Source organism: Anas acuta, chromosome 11 (genome assembly GCF_963932015.1).
Source record: "Anas acuta chromosome 11, bAnaAcu1.1, whole genome shotgun sequence".
NCBI classification, from domain to species: Eukaryota; Metazoa; Chordata; class Aves; order Anseriformes; family Anatidae; genus Anas; species Anas acuta.
This window is the reverse complement of record NC_088989.1, coordinates 1,993,066-2,011,236: the sequence shown is the minus strand read 5'-3', so window position 1 is coordinate 2,011,236 and position 18,171 is coordinate 1,993,066. Positions and strand designations below refer to the sequence as shown.

General features: G+C 46.7%; 1 protein-coding gene across 15 annotated transcripts in view; it reads left to right on the top strand.

Annotated features, from left to right (window-relative positions):
* ITPR1 (inositol 1,4,5-trisphosphate receptor type 1) overlaps positions 1–18,171 on the top strand; it is a 164,103-nt gene that overhangs the window by 26,814 nt on the left and 119,118 nt on the right. For all 15 annotated transcript variants that reach the window (XM_068695039.1, XM_068695032.1, XM_068695042.1 and 12 more), the window contains exon 4: positions 15,519–15,634. In XM_068695039.1, coding sequence (XP_068551140.1) covers positions 15,519–15,634 — 116 coding nt within the window. The remainder of the gene's footprint in view (positions 1–15,518; positions 15,635–18,171) is intronic.

The following is an 18,171-nucleotide window of genomic DNA, read 5'->3' as shown; positions in this document are numbered from 1 at the left end:
GTGCTGAATAGCGCTTCGCAGGGCCTTCAGCGCACGTGGCTGGCAGGGAAAGCCAAAAAGCGCTTCTGTAGAGGGCACAAATGTGAGTTAATTGGTGCTTGGCTTCCATGAAATGGTTGGTGGAGGGGAAACCCTGCAGCTGTGTTGAGGATAAGCCCATTTCAGCTGGTGTGAACAGGCTGGTTTGCAGTCAGGTTCCTGAAGGCTGTGAGGAAGCGGCCCTAAAATGGGGTAGTGCTGTAGGGTCGCTGTGGAGTTGGGTCACAGCTTGGAACAGGGATTGAGGCAGAAGTGATAGTGGGCATGGCAAAGCGTTTCCAGAGAGGTGCTGCAAGCGCAGCAAAGCAGCATTGGTTACAGGGGCAAGCAGAGGGAGTAACGGGGGAGAGAAAAGACTTCCTGCAGGCTTTGAGAAGATGGGGAATTTACTGGGGTTCTTATCATTTATGTTAGTGAGAATCACTGAAAGTTCAGAATAGGAGAAAAGATTGTGTTCTTGTAACTTCTCTAAGAACCCTCTATTGAAAAGAAGACAAAAATAGAGAAGTTCTGAAATTCAAATGGGGAAAAAAAAAAAGGCAAACAAAAGCCATGGGGAAACTATAAAAGTTCTTAGAAAAAGAAATCAGGAAAAGTATTTATTCAGACATTTTTGGGGAGAGATCATTTCTGCTTTCAGAAAGTATTTTTTTTTCCAGCTTTCTGTATTAAAGCTCTCATTATGGATACATCTGTGCTGTGCTGAGGATCTTTGTGATCCTTTGCTAGGTTTGTTCCTGCACAAAATGTCTGATAACTGGGAAAGGGCTGAATAGAGCTTAGCATGCAGAACTAATTCCGTCTTGCTGTGCCTCGCTTTCCCTTTACTCCTAATGTGTGCGTTTCTATATTCTGTGTTGTTCCCTTTCTGTGCAGAAAGCACTGGGTTTGTTTCTGTTCTGGTTTTGTAAGTATGGTGAGCCTGCTCGTTGCTTTAGTGCCCTGCCACTCCTACATGGATAAAACCACAGCTGAAGGTAATGGGGAGGGGTTTGTTAATTGGGCAGTTCATTAAAAGGGGGGAGAGGGGTTACTAAAATCTCGGATTAGTGACACAAGTCCACAGCTACAGACTGTTGTCCCTCCTGGTCAGGCTAAAGCCCTACCCCTTAAGTGCCTTTGGGACCGTGTACCTCTAGTTACCAGTTAACTGTGCTGAAGGGCACTGTGATATTTGTCCAAAGCTTAAATTGTGGTTCATACAGGATTAAAATTAAACATCATGTTGGGAACGAGACGTCAAAGTACTCAAAAGAAAAAAAAAAAAGTGGCAGGAAAATGAGTTGCAGCCTTAGCCTTAAAAACCCAGTAACTTTAAAAGAAAAACTTTTATCCTTCATTATGAAGTGCCTGTCACTTAATGTTCTTTCCCTCAAGTCATAGTTAAAGGCTCATTTCAGAAAACCACAGTGACTCAGCTACTTTGAATGTCTCTTCAGCTAGCATGTGGTTCTTGCTGGAAGCCCTAAGATATTCTTCCACCTCCAAAGATGATTTTTATTGGTGGGTGCATTATTGGAAGCATCTTTTTGCACCATGCTAATTTTAGACGTAATTTAAATATTTAGATTTTTAAAGAATTGTAAAGGCATCATACCCTGATACTGGTAAGTAGAAAGGAGGACATTTATTTATAAATACTTACTGTTTTGCAAATGCTAAGTTATGTTTATCTAGATTTTTTCCCCCATTTGAAAGTGACTGCTCCATAAACAGTGCTGTCTAATGTTTATTGCAATGTAATACTGGGTTATTCTGATCTCTGCTGAAGAATTGAAAACAAGTTCCTTGAATATTCTTTTTGATTGACTCAGTTAACCAGAAGAAATGAACAGTGCCTTGGCCTCCTGGGATCTGCCTGCTGGTCAGGCAGTGGCTTCAGGATGGTCTGTGGACATCCTCGCTTGTGTCAGGCTTGAATAGCTCGTCTTTGTGGCTCTGCCTTCAGCAAATTCCCCTGTTTCTGTAAAGCACTGCATGCTTTTGGGGAGAGGACTCTATGATTTGTGTCATATTCTCATGGTACGGGGGATGTGGAGAGAGCTGGTTCTGGGCAGGCTTCTTGCAGAATCAGTTGGGTGGCCTGGTGAGAGATGCTTCTGTATGCATCAAAGCGAATTTCTCAGCAAAACTCGTATAAATATGTGAAACAAAATTAGTAGATTGTAGAGGAAGAATCTATGTCAAACTTCGATGTAGTAGGGCTGCGATATGTCTTTATTTAGAGGAAAGAAGCTTGAGAGCTAGGAGTGGGTGAGAGTGAACAGATACTTGTGGTGATTAAAGGAAAGTATGATGTGTAATGGAATAAACCGTCCATAAGGGGTAGTGACCTCCCCGGTGACTCCTTTAATGGTCTGAGATTGGGTTTGGCAGGTGGCATCCCCTATAGGTTTCCCCTGCTTACGTGCCCGTGGCCCAGCAGCTGGGCCGCGCTCGTCAGATTCATTTGGAACAGCTCCAACCCCACGATTCAAACCTGGGCGAGCGACCGAAGTGCTGAAGTGGCCATCTTCCTCTGCAAGGTTACGAGCATCGCTCCAGTGCTCGATCCGAGGAGGCAGAAACAATCCGATATTCATGTTCTCTGCCTTCCCCTTCCACGGGAGTGTTGCCATGGAGGGGAGCGTGGGGGGGAGTGGGCAGCAGCCAGCTGGGGCTGGGGGAGGAGAACCGGGGAGGAACGTCCCCAGGCTGCTCTGCAACAACCCCAGGAGCTCCTCGCTGCCAGGCATCGTGTGCCTCCATCTGGAGGGGCGTTGAGGGCACGTAGAGGAGGGTCTTGTCCAGAGGAAATGGATCTCTGCTTGGCTTGGGGAGGGAGAAGCGGCAGAGCTAGTGTGAGGTGGGCTTCGTGGGCCTTGGGTTTGGTCAGGGCTACCTGGGCCATCCTCTGCACCTGCAGGTCTTGTTGGAACAGGTCCTGCTTTTCATGATACGACACTTAAAGGAAAAAAGAAAGAAGAGTTCTTCATTCAGCTAAACGGAGCATCACTACTGCTCTGATCTTTAATAAGAAAAATCAGGATTTATGCCTGAATGTTGTTCTGACGTGTGCCGTTCGTGCATGTGACTGGAATAGTCGTAGGATTTCTGAATGTTTTCAAAGGGCAGGAGGGAGACATGCTTGGTATCTGGACATTCATCTTTTAGAAATCCAGAGACATGCCAGGAAAGTAAATTGAAGTCATTGCTTCTGCTGACTTCCTTTCCATACCTTGAGTGACTAAAATTGAAAGTTGATGAGGAAAGTCCCAAGTGCTCATCCAGATCTAAAAACTGAGGAAATCACCGATAATCAACTTTGCACATCTTTGTCACTTAGATTTTTGTTTCACATAGCATCCTTGCCTGCAGGTGTACTGAGTGGAGCTTGGGTCCTGCTGACACCAGCTACCTTTGGGTAAGATTCAGATATTTAATCCAAGTGCTGTGCAATTTCCATGATTAAGCCTTCAGTTGGCGTTTGTGTCCGTTTCATTTACAATTTGCTGCGATAGTCTCTATTTTGAAGTCCCAGGCAGAATCTGGGTTTTGAACATCTGACGCCCAAGTGCCCGCAGCCCACCTCTCACCCCCGTGAGAGGCAGCACGGCGGTCGCGTGTTGCTTCAAGAGGCTGGAGGCACTGTTTTTTCCCAAATCATGCATGGACATCCATGTGGTAAAAAGTTATCGGGTCTACAGCTAATGCAAATAACGAAATGCAAACTCGTGCTCGAGTGGGGCTGCCCTGACCATGAGTCCCATCTCAAGCTGTCCCGGCCCTTCCTGCCAAAGGGTTTTTTTGTCTTCCTGCACTGTTACTGCGCTGCCTTCTGCAGCATGATGGGTTTAAGTCAGTGCTTCTTATCTGTTGGATATCATCTGTTTGCTTATCGACGCTTCTGCCATTTCTGAATGCCAAGATCTCATGTAGAGAAGGAAAATGAATCCGTAAGAAGGGCATAAACCTGATGGAGATCTGGATGTAGAGACTGGACCGTCTGACACCAGGACACGTTCTTAATAAGATTATGGCACAAGTAAGAAGTGGGGGAAAAAAGGCAGTGATTGGAACAAAAGAAGAGAAAGGAGCAAGCAATGCTGAAAGATTTCAGTGTTTTTCTGAACTGTTAAGGTTGTCACTGCTTTGAGGCTACTGAGAAAGGTGGTGTTCGCGATCCAGACTCTGCTGACTGTGCTGATGTTGGTGTAGGACGTGTTCAGACAGTGATGCAGCTGGTGTTATTTCATAGCCCTCTCCAGCCCATCCATTGCTTCTCAATCCGTTTCTCTTTTGCACTGACTGATAGGTTATTATGTCAATAAGGCAGCTGAAAGATGGCTTAAAACATTGAAAAAAACTAATTAATGCTTGTATAAGAGGAAATTTTGAAAATAGATGTAGCATGAAATGGCTTGGATAAATTTATTTTCTCTAGACTTTTTGGAGAGATGCAGGTAGGGACGCATGGGGTCACGCCGCGATGCTGAGGCTGTCTCCTGCCGCTTCTGTGGGCAGTGCCGGTGCCGGGCGTATTGCTGCTGTGCTCCCTGGGCTACACTTCAGTTCCACTGCAAGGATCAGCTCAAGTTTGCAGAACACATTTTGATTTAAAGCACGTACTTTGTGTTAAGGAAGAGCTTTATCCAGACCCTAGCGGTAGCCAGGTAAAGGTTTAATCTCTGCTTTTCCCCCTTCTGATCTCCAGTTCCTCGTGGTGCTGTGAAGGCCTCCCAGCTGCCAGTGCCAGAAGCCACGCTCGTGTGCAGATCTCATCTTTTTGCAGCTGGCAGAAGAGGGGACTGCAGTGAATGGAGCTGTTGATTCACGCAGACTGTGAGAAGGCGCCAATTAATAGGCTCTGAAATTCAATGGCAAATAAATATTGTGTTCTTGACGAGAAAGTGGCTTAGGAAGCAGCCAGCATGCAGGTGGATGCTCCTTGCTTGGTTTCGGTGGAGTGCTGGTGTGACTGCTGCAGATTTGGAAAGCCAAGTACTGCAGAAGTGGAGGGCCCAAGGGCACGGGGCAGAGGAGCCCCCCTCTTTGGCTCTGCCTTGCGACAGAGGGATGAAAAGACCTGAGGTCCACTGCTTGCATGTGCTTATAAAACTATCAGCATAATGGTGGTTTTGGGGTTCCCATCTCAAAGATTTCAGGGAAAAAAGTAGGGGTTGTCACATAGCATTACGGCATCTAAAGCCAAACTCGTAGGTCTGCTTAGCTGCACAAGGAGTTAAAGAAATGCAGCTAACACTTCCCTTTAGGGGTATTTTTAACTCATTGATTTACTGTACGAAATGTCAGTGTTCCTGCTGCAAGCTGTTCCAGCCTATTGTCCAGGGACATCGTACCTCTGGTGGTAAAGTGAGAAGTCCTGGAAGCTGCTGTGTCCATTGAAAGATAATGTTAACAGAGGGTGTTTATTTCTGCAAAAGGTTTACGTTTGGAGCCTGGATGAAACATCCCTTAAAGACATGACAGCGTGCTCTAAGTCTCTCTTCTGGAAGATAATGCAGTAGTAGGGCAGGCTAAAATAAATCGAAAGCTGTGCCTTAAAAAGGGGGAAAACAGCTCGGTCTCTTTTGAAGTTGAACAAATGAACAATATTCTCTTCAGCTTTACAGCTCTGCTTGTCTTGCTGCAGTAATACTTGGGCTGCTTTGGGGTGAGTTCAGTGCTTCAGTGCAGAGGCTGGGCACCTACACGGTACGGGATTTGCTTTTCCTCTCCATGCTCATTGCACTGAAGTGCCAAGCACACCAGGCAATGGTAAGTGCCCCGATGGCATCTCTGTCCAGGCATAACCTATGGTGCTCCTGTGGCTTGTTTAACGTGATGGCACTGCATTTAAAATAAAAAAAAATCCGGTAAGAATGTGATGTAGAGTCCCGCAGGCTGGGATAAATGCCTTCAGAGCTCTGCTGGCAGGCTCTGCTTCCGCTCCTGCTTTCTGAACATTTGTTCTTCCCATTTGCAATCCGGTCTGGTGGAGCTGGCTGGTCGGCCTCTCTGCGATCCAGCTGTCCGAGCTCCCCGTGCAGCACGGGGCTGCTCTGGCGCCGAGCTCTCTCCTGCCTTTTTTGGTGAAGCAGCACCGCGGGGCCGTTCCTGGAAGGGGCTGCTTTCCGCCTGCAGGGACAGTTTTCCACTTTCATTTTTGATCCGTACAGCTCTAGGTTGCGTTGCAGCAGCAGCGCTGGCAGAGCTCAGCTCTCCTGCTCTGACTGGGATATTTTGCGTTTTAGAAGTGCCTGAAATGTTTCATCCTCGGCCGTGACACGCCGGTGTGCTGCTGCAGGCAGCCGGGCAGATGCGATATACGGCAGCACTTGCGTGTGCTGCGTGCACCTTGTCAGCATAATCTGCTTTTTGAAATGACAGCCGGAGTGCGATCTCCAGTGCTAAGACTACATTACGGAGGGCTCGGCCAAATTTTAATTAGCTGCATGATTTGTTGGCGTGTTCTGTGCTCTGTTCCTGAGAAGGGGAGTGGCGTGCAGCGAGGGAGCGAGCTGGGACAGATTGAGCAGCATCCTCTGAGAGGCTTCAGCGAGAGCACCGCTGGTCCCCTGCCAGCGGGGTGCCGGCTGCTTAAAGCAGAGAGAGGGAGAGGGCCTCAGCGAGCGAGGTGAAAGGCTCCAGCCAAGCATGGGAAAGGACAGTGAGGGATAAAGCCTTTAGATTGGGAAATGGATGGGGATGCTGGAGTTTTGCTCCATGTGCAGGAGGGCGCAGCGCAGTTCAGCAATGACTCTGCTCTGCTCAGCTCCAGGGTGTTGTTTCCTGTAATTAAGGCAGGTCTGGCGGCTGTTGTTGTTGCATTTTCCTTTGCTTTGCTAAGCTCTTGAAACAGCTCAAGTCCACCTTTAACCAGTTTACTGGGAGTTTGGGCATCTGCATGGCAGCACATGCCTTGTGCTGCTGTGCCTGGCACCAGCTCCGGGGGATCGCTGCCGTGCTGCTGGTAACTGCAGCTGCACAGCTGGCTTCCCCTGAAACCTTCACAGAGAGGAAAACCTGGGAATTTACTCAATTTACACTCAGAATTACCTTGAAAAACAAAGAAATGGTTTGAAAAATGTCGCTGCAGTGCAGTGGGGGCACGTGTCAAAGGCTGCATTTAGCTGCCTGAGTTTGGGGAGGAGGAGCAGGGCACACAGCTGGGAGTGGGGCTGGGGATTATAGGAATCAGGGCTGGAGCAGGAGGAGCCGGTGCCGTGCTGCTACAAAAAGTGCAATTGCTGCCTTGGAATATATGAAAAGAAACATTGCCAAAAGACATAGTAACTAATTATTTTTTCCAGTTTTACTTCCTGGCGGAGCCTCAAGTGGAGGATCTTGCTTAGTGGTGCACCTCGTACTTAAAGATAGGAGCCAACGAGAGGGAATCCAGGGTGGAAAGGTCCCGAACAGCTCCGATCTGCTGCGTTGTGTGGGGCTGCAGCACAGGAGCCTGCAAACGCTGCAGGGGGTGTTCCCTCCTCGTACCTGCAAAGGGAGAGGAGAAATGGGTCTGAAATGATGATAATGAATGGCTTAGGTACAGAAATAGCAGAGCACGGGGACAGCACTTTGGGAGCTGTGTCAGGAGTGGGGCAGGCACGGTTCATCCTGCCTTTCAGAGGGAGGGATGGGCTGGGTCAGCTTGCTGAGGGTCTTCCAGAGCCGTGAGCTGCGGTGTCAGTGCTTGTGCAGACAGCAGCGGGGCCAAAACTCAGGAAGGGAGCAGGCAGGGGAGGAAAGGAGCAAACATACATCTCAGGCAAAGTCTCCCAAGCAGTTTGCTAGCACAAGAAGAATTAAAGCACTGAATTCAGTTTTATTTCTTCAATTCCAATCTAGACTCCAGTAATGCTATCAAATAATCATTTAATGCCCCTCAAACTTCTTTTTTTGGCAATGTGAGTTTTCTTCTAAGCCAAATGCATTTAAAAGCTGGAAATCGAGTTACTTCATTGAACAGCTGAACGTTTTGCCTTTTGTTTTCCGTGCTGCTGTGTGGCTGGGCTCTTACAGCGCGCACGCAAACTGCGGGGAACTGGGAGCAGCCCCGGCAGCACCGTCGCACAGCAGAGCCATATCCTTCCCATAGCACTGGGCCGATGCTCTCAGATGGTGTCTGTAACTCGATCTACGGCTTGTTCTTCCTGCACGGAGCCGTCCAAGCCCTTCCCCGCCTCCTGCCCCCGCTTCCTGACCCATTTTGAGCAGGAACTTTATTCCGGAAAAGCAGGGACGAGCGAAGAAGCAAATGTGAAAATGAAATCCGAGGGGTGAGCGGTTGAAAGAAGATGAAATGCAGCCAGCAGATCGTGCCTTGATTTACTGCGGCCATAAAATGCTACAGATGGATGCTGGAAGGACCCGAAGGTTTTGAGGAAGGCTGTCCCGAGGCTCATGTGCTGAGATTTGTGTTTCAGTGCCTCGCAGTGGGATGTTTCGTGTAAACTATAAAAAGGCAGATAGCGGATGGCTTCCTGAGTGAAGAGCACAGCTCTCCAGCTTGTGACAGAGCCTAGAGCCAAGACAGTTTACTTAAAAATGTTTCTGCAACTCTTACGTACGTTAGCTCGCTGAGCTCTCTGCACATAAAGCATGACACAGCGCTCCGTGCCGCCTGGAAAACGCGATTTTCGGTGCTTGCGGGAGAGGGGAGGGGTTGGCCTCTGGACTTGCCTCTTGGCAAGGCTCAGCCCTGGTGCAGGATTTCGTTCGTGCTGGACCAGAGACAGAGATGAGCTAAGACAGTAAAAACGCTCACTGGAACCAGCAGCTTTCCTGGAGAGCCTGCATGCGTTCAGGTCCATGGCTGCGGTTGTGAGCTCTCCTCTGGGGCGTTTGTGGGGGCTTCTGCCTTTTCCCCTCTCCTCAACACATAGAGTTTTTTTCTGGCTTGTATTTTTCACTCACCAGGAGCCACGCTGCTGTTTTGACTGCTTTTAAAGGTCCTTGAGACTCTTCTCAGCTTAATTGCAGTAGCTTCTCCTGCTCTGAATTACCTGGGTGCCTGCAGATACCAGTGGCTCCTTGATGCTCTCCGGGATACCCGGCACGGCCACTGGGGCTGTGTCATCGTGTCCCTGGTCACCCATCCAGCACAAGTCCATGCTGGTGCCACCCTCAGTTTGCTTGGAGTCAAATGGGAGAAGTTGCAGTTAAAAAATGGGAGAAGATGTAGCTCAGTGCAGCTGGCTTTTTGCCCCCTCTCCTTGCGCTGCTGCCCCTCGTGGCTTTGCGTTTTCACAGAGCCTCCCCTCAGCCTTGCTCATACCAGAGACTGGGAAACGTATCTGGTCTTTCCTGCAAATGTTTCCTTTCGGAGCTGCCTGTATATCCAGTGTCTAAATATTTCTCTCTTTTCGAGTAGCAGCTTTCCTTCTGAAGGAGACCAAAGAGGTTACGTGCAGAAATAAAACAAACATTGGTGTATCCTGAACTCTTTGGTACCTAAAATGTTTACCTAAAGGTGTTTCTCTCTTGTTAGTCTTTTGGTAGTTTTTTGGGCACTTGGTCACCGTTGTGGTCTCTGAGGGCTTCTGGAGGGTTTTTGCTTGTAACCCCAGGAGTTTCTGCTTTTGCTCTCAGTGTACCCGGGGGCAGGGCAGTGTGTGCAGAGCCCTGAGCTTACCTTTCCCTGCCGGTGAGGAGCTGGCATTGCTCTTCCTGGTCAGAATGAAGTTACCTTCCTCGTTTTTTGCTGAAAAAGAGCCTTAACCTGCAGTAAATTTGGTTATGCTGTGCATGTAAGCATGCTGTTTATCACCCTCAAGTTACTTAATGTGGTGTGGAGCCGTGTCCTGCTCTCCGTTTAAACACCATTGCTTTCTAATGAGTACTGTATTAATGAGTGCTGGTGATTTAATAGGCATTGATATTCAGGGGCCATCTTCCAGGTGTGCCTCTTTTCTCTGAAATCACCGGTCTAGTCCCCTTCCTTTGTCTGGTTTTGTGTCAGCTCTCAGTTAATAATTACATTATTTCCTATGTTACAGCTTGAGAAAATGCAGTAGTGATTTCCATCGGCAGAGCCGTGCACAAACGAGTACAATGGCAACAGGGTGGTTGCCCGAACGCCTCGCAGACGTGAATGGAGGGTGGTTATTTTAACACAGAAATATATTTAGATCACAGATCAAGCAGCCTTTCCGTTTAAATGTTGGTAGCAAGGGTGATTTTCCTTTTGTTGGGCTCGAGAAAGAAAAACACTTAAAGTTCTTGTAAGAGGCAGGATGCAACACCGCACAGAAGGGAGGCAGCAGATTTCACAGCAGCAGAAACCTCGAATGTGTTTTGTCCTGGAACTGGTGCGGGCTGACAGTGACATACGTGTTCACGATGGGATCTCTGAGCTGGGCATACAAATGTCCTTCTGACCTGCTTCTGGATTTACCCCAGTTGTGTGACAACTGTTGGCAACGTGGGAGGAGATTTCAGTGGTCTTTTATTTGGCAAATTGTACACAGTTCAGGCTTGTTTTTTTTGCCTTTTTGCTGGAGCTGCTGCTGGAGCGGGCTGTGCTGGGATAGGAGGTCGGGCATTTAGTGCATCTTGGCAAGGAGCTGCTGTACTCCCCGCAAAGCTCCTTCGCTGCAAATTGGGAATGAAAAGATGTCTTCTCATCACAAGGACAGTAATTTCAGTAGATCAGGTTCTTTTTTCTCCCTCTTTATGGAAATGCAGGAATGATTAATAATCAACACATTTCTGTAGCCGCTTTTGTTCTATATTCTTTGAACCTCTTAGGCTGTCATCTCTTCATTTTAAACATCAGAAAAAGCAAGTACAGAAATAGACAATGTAGTAGTGTGGGGCCTTCTGGGAAGGCAAAACTTGCCTGGGACTGAATATGTGGATATTTTATTATTCTGTGTACCTCCTGCGTGAAAATATTTCACTTCAACACAAAAGAGTCTTGAAGTAATCTGTGTCCATGTGGAGTGTTACCATCTTGGTGAGGGCATTGGGGCTGTGAAACTTCCGTAAATATGATGTGGAGAGCTTGTGTTGAGAATATTTCCATCGTTGCTGGCTACGTTAATTCTTCATCTTTCTTGTTATTCTTATATTTAGAAGTGTACTGATTTTACTATATCCTCTACCATGGGCGTTGACCTTGGGGGAAATGTTGGGTATCCAAGTCTAGAAAAGAGAAACTGCGAAATTTCAGTGGAGAGCTGCTAATTTTCATTTAATTTTGGTATTGCTGTGCAAAAAGGAATTGGGTTTTATCAAGTATTTTTTTCAAGCAAGAAACAGCTGTGTTGGTGTGAAATACTCAACAGGTTTTGGAAGTGACCTAGTTAAGTATCTTCCTCTCGGTAGCTTTTCCTCAGGTGAATGTGCCCTGAGGGAGGCTTTGCGAGACGGGCGATCATCTTGCTTATTTTTGAAGTCACCAGCCACGACTCCAAACTGTTGGGAGCTGGTCGTGCCCTTAGTGTAGTGAAGGTGGAAAACCTTCGCAGGAGCTGCTGTCTGGCTGTCACCAGGCTGACCAGCTCAGGCAGCACGAGGAGCATTACATGCCAGCACTGCACATTTAGCAGCTCCCCGAGCTTCCCGTGCAGCCTGTGGATGGCTTGTGGTGAGAGCAAATGATGGTCTTGGGTGGGCTCCGAAATACTATACCTGCTTCTGCGAATCATTCCAGCTTCTCTGCTAACAGATGCTTGCAATCTGGGCAAGTTTTCCATTTTCTCTTATAATAATATTAACATACTACCCAAATGCAATTGAAACTCCCATGCAGCTTTTAATCGAGTTGCTAAAAAGTAATTCTGAGAGTATAATCTTTGAATGCAGCTTGATCTTTCCATGGTGCTTTGATGGAGTCTGACCGGGGAGGGGGCACAAAAGGTGGGAAACCTGGTACCTTTTCAGCAGTTTTCTTGCTGGTTTGGCTCTTCTTTTTTATCACTTGTGGAAGCAAGCGAAGGCACCCAACAGATGTTTTGGATTTATCACGGCTTCTCAAGAATTTCCCTGAAATGCCAGTTGTACGCTGGATTCTTCTGATCAATCTTAATGATAATGAAACATACACCCAACGAGGCAAATGTGTTGATGTGATTGCAGTCGATGCTATAAACTCCGGAGGTGTGAGGAAGGTCTGTCTTGCCACCAAGCAATTTTTCTGGCTCCAAAGTATTTCCCAGCCTAGGAACAAGGAGAGGAGAAACGTACCTCTCCTTCCCCAATGTTTTTGAAATTCCTGAACAATTTTACAACTTACTCCAAGTAGTAAAGACCAGAGGGAAACGTTGAGCAGTTTTTTGCCATTCTTACAGTTGCCTGCCTGCCTTTCCCCTCTGCCAAAACCCGAGGTTTTTCTGGGCACAAAATCAAGACCTCTGGCGTTGGTAATTCCAGGGTTTTTATGCTGACCCTGGCTGTGGGGGATGAAGTCTGGATTCCTGACTTGTAAGTACTCTGATAACCACCAGGCCGTGGTTTCAGGCCACTACAGAAAGCTGTCAGCTCTCCCACCAGGGGTAGAAGGGATTGCAGCTGGAGTAACCTGGCTGGCAGGTTTCTCTCCCGAATCCCCAAACACTTGGGAACATGGGATCTTCTGTGTTTCTAGCATCCTTTCCTTACTCCTCTGTGCTGCTGGTGTGTGCAGAGGGTAAGCAGGCATTCCTGGCATACTTCAGTGAGCTGCAGGTGGCAGAGGCCCTGTGGGATCAGAGCGTCCCGACAGCGAGAAGGGGTGTGTGGCTGCAGGGCCCGGCCATGCACCAAGCCCCTTTCCTGAAGGAAACTGCTGGCAAAAGAACAAAATTTAGCCTGGAAACATGGGGATGCATTTTAAGAGGTGTCTGTATAACTGCATTCATTACCCGTGTGTGTGATGAGGTGATACACGGTTACACGGCCGCCTTTTGCCTGCAGGACTTTGCTCAGCGTGTGCCTGACGCCGTGTCCTTAATCAGCAGCTCCGGGGGTTTTATTTTCCTGCTGACGCAGTGTGCGGCTCTGACGTCCTTCCCATATATCGTGAAGATCTGAAAACAAAATGCATTCCTTCATGGCTAAAGTTCAGCGCGCACTGCTTGGGATGATGAGATTATGTTGCAGTGACGGCTTTTATTTATCAGCTTTCCCCTGAATCCGTGAGCAGAGCAGGGAGCGGGATGTTTCAGCTGCTGGCAAGTCAACTTCTTCATCTCGGGTCTGTTAGAAACGGAGAGACCTTCCCTGTGTACCACGTCTGACGAGTGCTTGGTCTGTCTTACACAGCCGGCACTTCTGTGGGTTGCAGACTTGTGACCGTGGTGGTGCTCAGCTAGCACGCACTTGCGTGTTGATTTCTGTGAAGATAGAAGCCCGTGGAACATGGAGATCTAAGAGCTTTCTGGCCATGGGTTTGAGCCGTGGTAAAATGCACGCTGTGTTAACCAGCCTCGGGTGGTCGTGGTAAGGGGAATGGCACACACAATCACAGAATCACAGAATTTCTAGGTTGGAAGAGACCTCAAGATCACCGAGTCCAACCTCTGACCTAACGCTAACAGTCCCCACTAAACCATATCCCTAAGCTCTACATCTAAACGTCTTTTAAAGACTTCCAGGGATGGTGACTCCACCACCTCCCTGGGCAGCCTGTTCCAATGTCTAACAACCCTTTCCTCAGCCACTTGAGAAATAGATTTCCTAATACTTGTTTTAGGAATTTTGGGTGCATTTTATTGTTTGGTTTTAGATTTGTAGTCTTCTAACTAAGAAGAAAACCTAAGAAAACCATGTCATATTTTCCCCTGTTGCACTGAAGAAGGTCAAGCACTTGCAGTCCTTTTCCTTCATGCTCTAGGGAAGAGAGGGGGCGCCGGCACTTCTCCGTGTACAAGTTGAGCCTGACTTGAAAACTTTCTTGACTGAAAAGGCTGGAAAAAACACACTTGCACTGTGACTAAATCTAGCATACAATTAATTCTTCTGTGCGGTTCTGTGTGTTAATTGCTGTCAGCGTGAACTGATGGTTTAAGCAAAAATAGAAAATTTGATAACTGCTGCGTTGCTTACAATGCATCCTCCGAAAGTGCAGGGCTGCGGTGGCTTTGTGAATCCCGTTCCGTGCTGTCAATCTCGGTGAATCATCCTCCTGTAAATGAAAAAGGGTGTTGAAGAGAGCATACCTGGAAAATGTGGTTCGTTTTCCACTTCTCCTAGTTGTTCAGAAGCCCTAAGGTGGCAGTGCCAAGCAGAGGATGTGTCTCGGGACAGATGCACTTGAAGCCCTGCCCCAGCTGAGGCTGGTGCTGGTTTGGAACAAGCGAGCAGCCGGTTGGCACTCAGTGGCTCCCTGCAGGGTGAAAGACAAATCTGCCACTGGTGCTTCGCCCCCTTAGAGGCGTATTTAATTTTGAAGACCTTTACCCTTCTGTCAGAGCATTTTTGACGTTGCCTGGCGTGCTCTCAGGGGTGGGTGAGGCAGGCAGGCAGTGCACCGGCACATTAAATTGTTTTTTAAGCACGAGCAGTGCGAAGGTGGCCAGCACAATGCCCTGTTCAGGGGACGTTTCCAAAAACCCCCATTTTGGTCTCTCCATAGCTTGCTGCTTCCCACGTTCCAGTGCTTGCCTGTAAGCACACATCAGTCCTTGGAAGCACGATGGGAATTAGCCTGAAGCCTTACTCCACACCATGGCCAAAGAGATGCTGGGAGCAGCTGCCCTGGCATTTTTGGCACTTTGTTTATCTTCAAGGCTGCTACTTTAGGCACTGTCTCTGACCAGCTTAATTTATTATTTTTTGCGTGTACAGTTGCGTAGCAACAGATGAAAAAAAACACTAAATGCAGCTAATTTAGTTGTATTACTGATAAGCTTGCATCTCTTTAATATGAAAACGTATTTTTAATAAGACTAATCAGCTGTAATTCCTGGCTTTTGCCAAGCAGAATGTTAAATAAACAGTGTCGATGAACTTGGTAAAGAACCTGACACCCAAGGGGCTTATTGCCACCACTGAGCTGTGCTGTGAACGTTTCTTTTGTTTTTCCTGCTGTTGTTCAGGGGTATTTTCTTCTCCTGTTGCTACTTATTATGTAAGTTTCTCCAGTTCTTTGTCTGTCATTTTCCTTAGCAATAAAGTGATTTGACTTAAAAATAAAATAAACACCCCTAAACACTAGCATCGGGTGATGCAATGTACCTGCTAAAATATAAAAAGTAGAAGTTGAGTGAGTAAAATCAATCTGTTTGCCTGGGAAAGCACCGAGAAGCGTTACCATTTTAGTATGGTGGGGTTTTTGACCGGGACAAGTGATGGATTTTCTGTTCTTGCATCAGATGTTTGGCAGCAACAGTTAATTTTTATCATTCACAGGGCAATGTTCCTGTTGCCCAAAAAAGCATGTGTCTGATCAAGAGCTTTCTGGAATTTGTTCATAAATCTTTCCTTGCTGCTCAAATATTTGGACAATACTAGCAGCAAAAGCCCGGCTAATTATGTCTGGTTGAAGCACTCTGTTTGTTTCGTTGTTTTCGTAGATTGCCTGTTCAAACTATGTCCCATGAACCGGTACTCTGCTCAGAAGCAGTTCTGGAAAGCAGCAAAGCCAGGAGCTAACAGCACGACAGATGCGGTGCTACTCAATAAGCTACACGTAAGTATTCAGTGTTTTGCTGCCGTTCATCATAAACACTCTCATCCATACTGTTTTAATGATTTCCAATCAACCTGACACTGTTAACAAGGAAATATCAGAGAAGTCTGTCAAAATCAGTACCCAAGACTCCTTTTGAGATGTTCACTGAGATGTGACTTAAAGGCATCCCCTGATTTATGCTAACATGCTCCTTGAGGTCTGTGTCCACGGGCAGTGTGTAAGGCACTGGGTTACAGTCATGAGAGCAATTCAAGCTTTTGTCATTAGTCCCTGCTAACTGTAGCAGTGCTCTCTGTGGGCGTTTGGGGGGCGTCTTTTAATGGCATGAAGCCAGGACCCTTCAAACAAACACAGGAGCAGGTTCTCAGGCGTTGTGCCTCAGTGCACGAAGGCACGGGCGTTAGCTGTGCTGGCAGATGCCATGAGCTAAATAAATCTGATAGCCTGATAAATCTATTGAGGTGCCTCACACAAATACTGCTGCTGGGATACATGTAAAGGTTGATGGGTAATTACGAGTAATTATAAGGCCAGACAGCCTCTCCTTCCTTATTAGCTTGCAGTATTTAATATTTTTTCTGGGTAAAATGTTGACGTTCAGCAGTTGAAAACCCAGTAAGGCAGCTGATTGCTGGTTCTAGAATTCCTTTTTTTCACACCAAAAAGCCAACTAACTTAAATACCATCTGTTGACTTTAGAGTTAAATAAACTGCATGTTTATGTTAAAATTACATAGCTGGAGTACTTCATGTCAAAATTACAATTCTAAATATTTTTAGTTTCTTAAAGCCTATATTAAGCTCATTGAAGACTGAAATACAAAATGGCCCTGTAGGAGAGTGTCATTTGCTGATTGCCATATGGCTGCCTTGCGCCTGCATTTCAGAAAGGCTGTTTGACTCATTTTGCTTCTGAAAACATAATTTTATAACCCAGAAGTATTGACTTGGCAAGGAGAAAGTTATTTTTGTGCTGGCTGTAACACAGAGGTCCCTCACTTGTGCCACATTTCTCCTGCCCCTTTAATGATGGTAGGAGAAGGAGCCCGTGCCATCAAGCTTGAAGTGTCGGGGGATTCTGGGTTTTGTTTTTCTGGTGTGTAAGGGAAGGGGAGAGTTTATGCCTGCAGGGTGTGTGCGTGAGTTCATGGATTTTAAAGACAGGCATGTTCTAAACACTGCCTCATGCCCAGAGGAAAGCACCGTGTAATTGGGCTGGATTACCGTGTCACTGAAAGTTGTCTTCTCTTTCCTCAGTACACACCCGGCCAGGTGTTTGAGACCCGTAATATTCTGCTGACATTTTACTGGTTTGTGCCGAGGCCCCTCTGGAAATCCAGGATTAGATTTTGCCAGTGCTTATCCCCAGCTGAGGGATGCTTGCACGAAGTGCCACTGTGCAAGAACCGCGTACTAGATCAGGTGAAGGGGTTTGAGTACTTCACAGTTTGGTTGGAAATGGTTCAATATTCATTACTTCCACATGAGGCTAAACTGTTCTGGAGGATGTGCTATGTCAGGACTTCAGTGACCCGGGTCTGATGCGTGGCTTTAAAATAACCTGGTCCCATGTACACCATGCATACACCAAAACTTAATTTTCTGCCAAGTTTGAGTGTGCCATTTATTGGTACGTAGAATATACCAAAACCCCTGAATTTTGCAGGATGTGTGCTGGGGGGGAAGCGGGCTGTGCCCCCAAGACATGTGCATGCAACAGTTACCCCTGCCTCTGATGAGACTTCTTTATCAGTGCCCATAGTTTTTAACAAAATTAGCGGTGCAAGATGGATTCATCATCACTTGCCTTTTTTGGCTTCTGTTTGCCTGCTGGTGGAATTTATTGTCTGCTGTGGCACGCTCAATGCTGAGGTCAGGTTATTTTAAGTTAATGCCATTTAAGGGATTTAAAATCTGGGACACTTGTCTTTCTTTGGTATCAAGAATCAGTGCTGCTTGAGAAGCTGACATCTAGTGGCCAGAGAAAGTGCTTTTCTTGAGTGACTGTCAGATTTGGTATGTGCTTCTGAAATCCGTCCGAAGACTTAATTATGTTTTCCCAGAACACGCGATTTTCTTTATTTCCAGTAAATGTGGCACCCAGTCCTGTGCAGGCAGAGAAGCCCTCTCGTTTGTGATCCTCACTGATAGTTGAGGGGTACAAGTGTCTTACCTGAATAAATTCATTTTCAATGGAGTACTGTGAAATCAAGAAAAAAAAATAATAAAAAGAAAATTATGCTGCATTGTAGTTCTGAATGTATTTTTGAGTTTAAATGAGCAACTGTATTTTCTCCTGGAGAAAGAACCACTTATCAGACCTAGCAGAATTCCTAAAAATAGCAAATTTTTGTAAGCTGAAGAAGGTGAAACTTTAAAACAGCGTAGAGATAGCTACTGTGAATAAAGAGCTAAGCTTTATCTTTTTTTAACTACTTAATATAGTTGGGAATTGTGGGCAGTCCCTTTTCCTCCAAGAGGGAATTGGACCTAGCATAGTCCTCGAGATTCTTGAGAAGCAAGTCATAAACAGT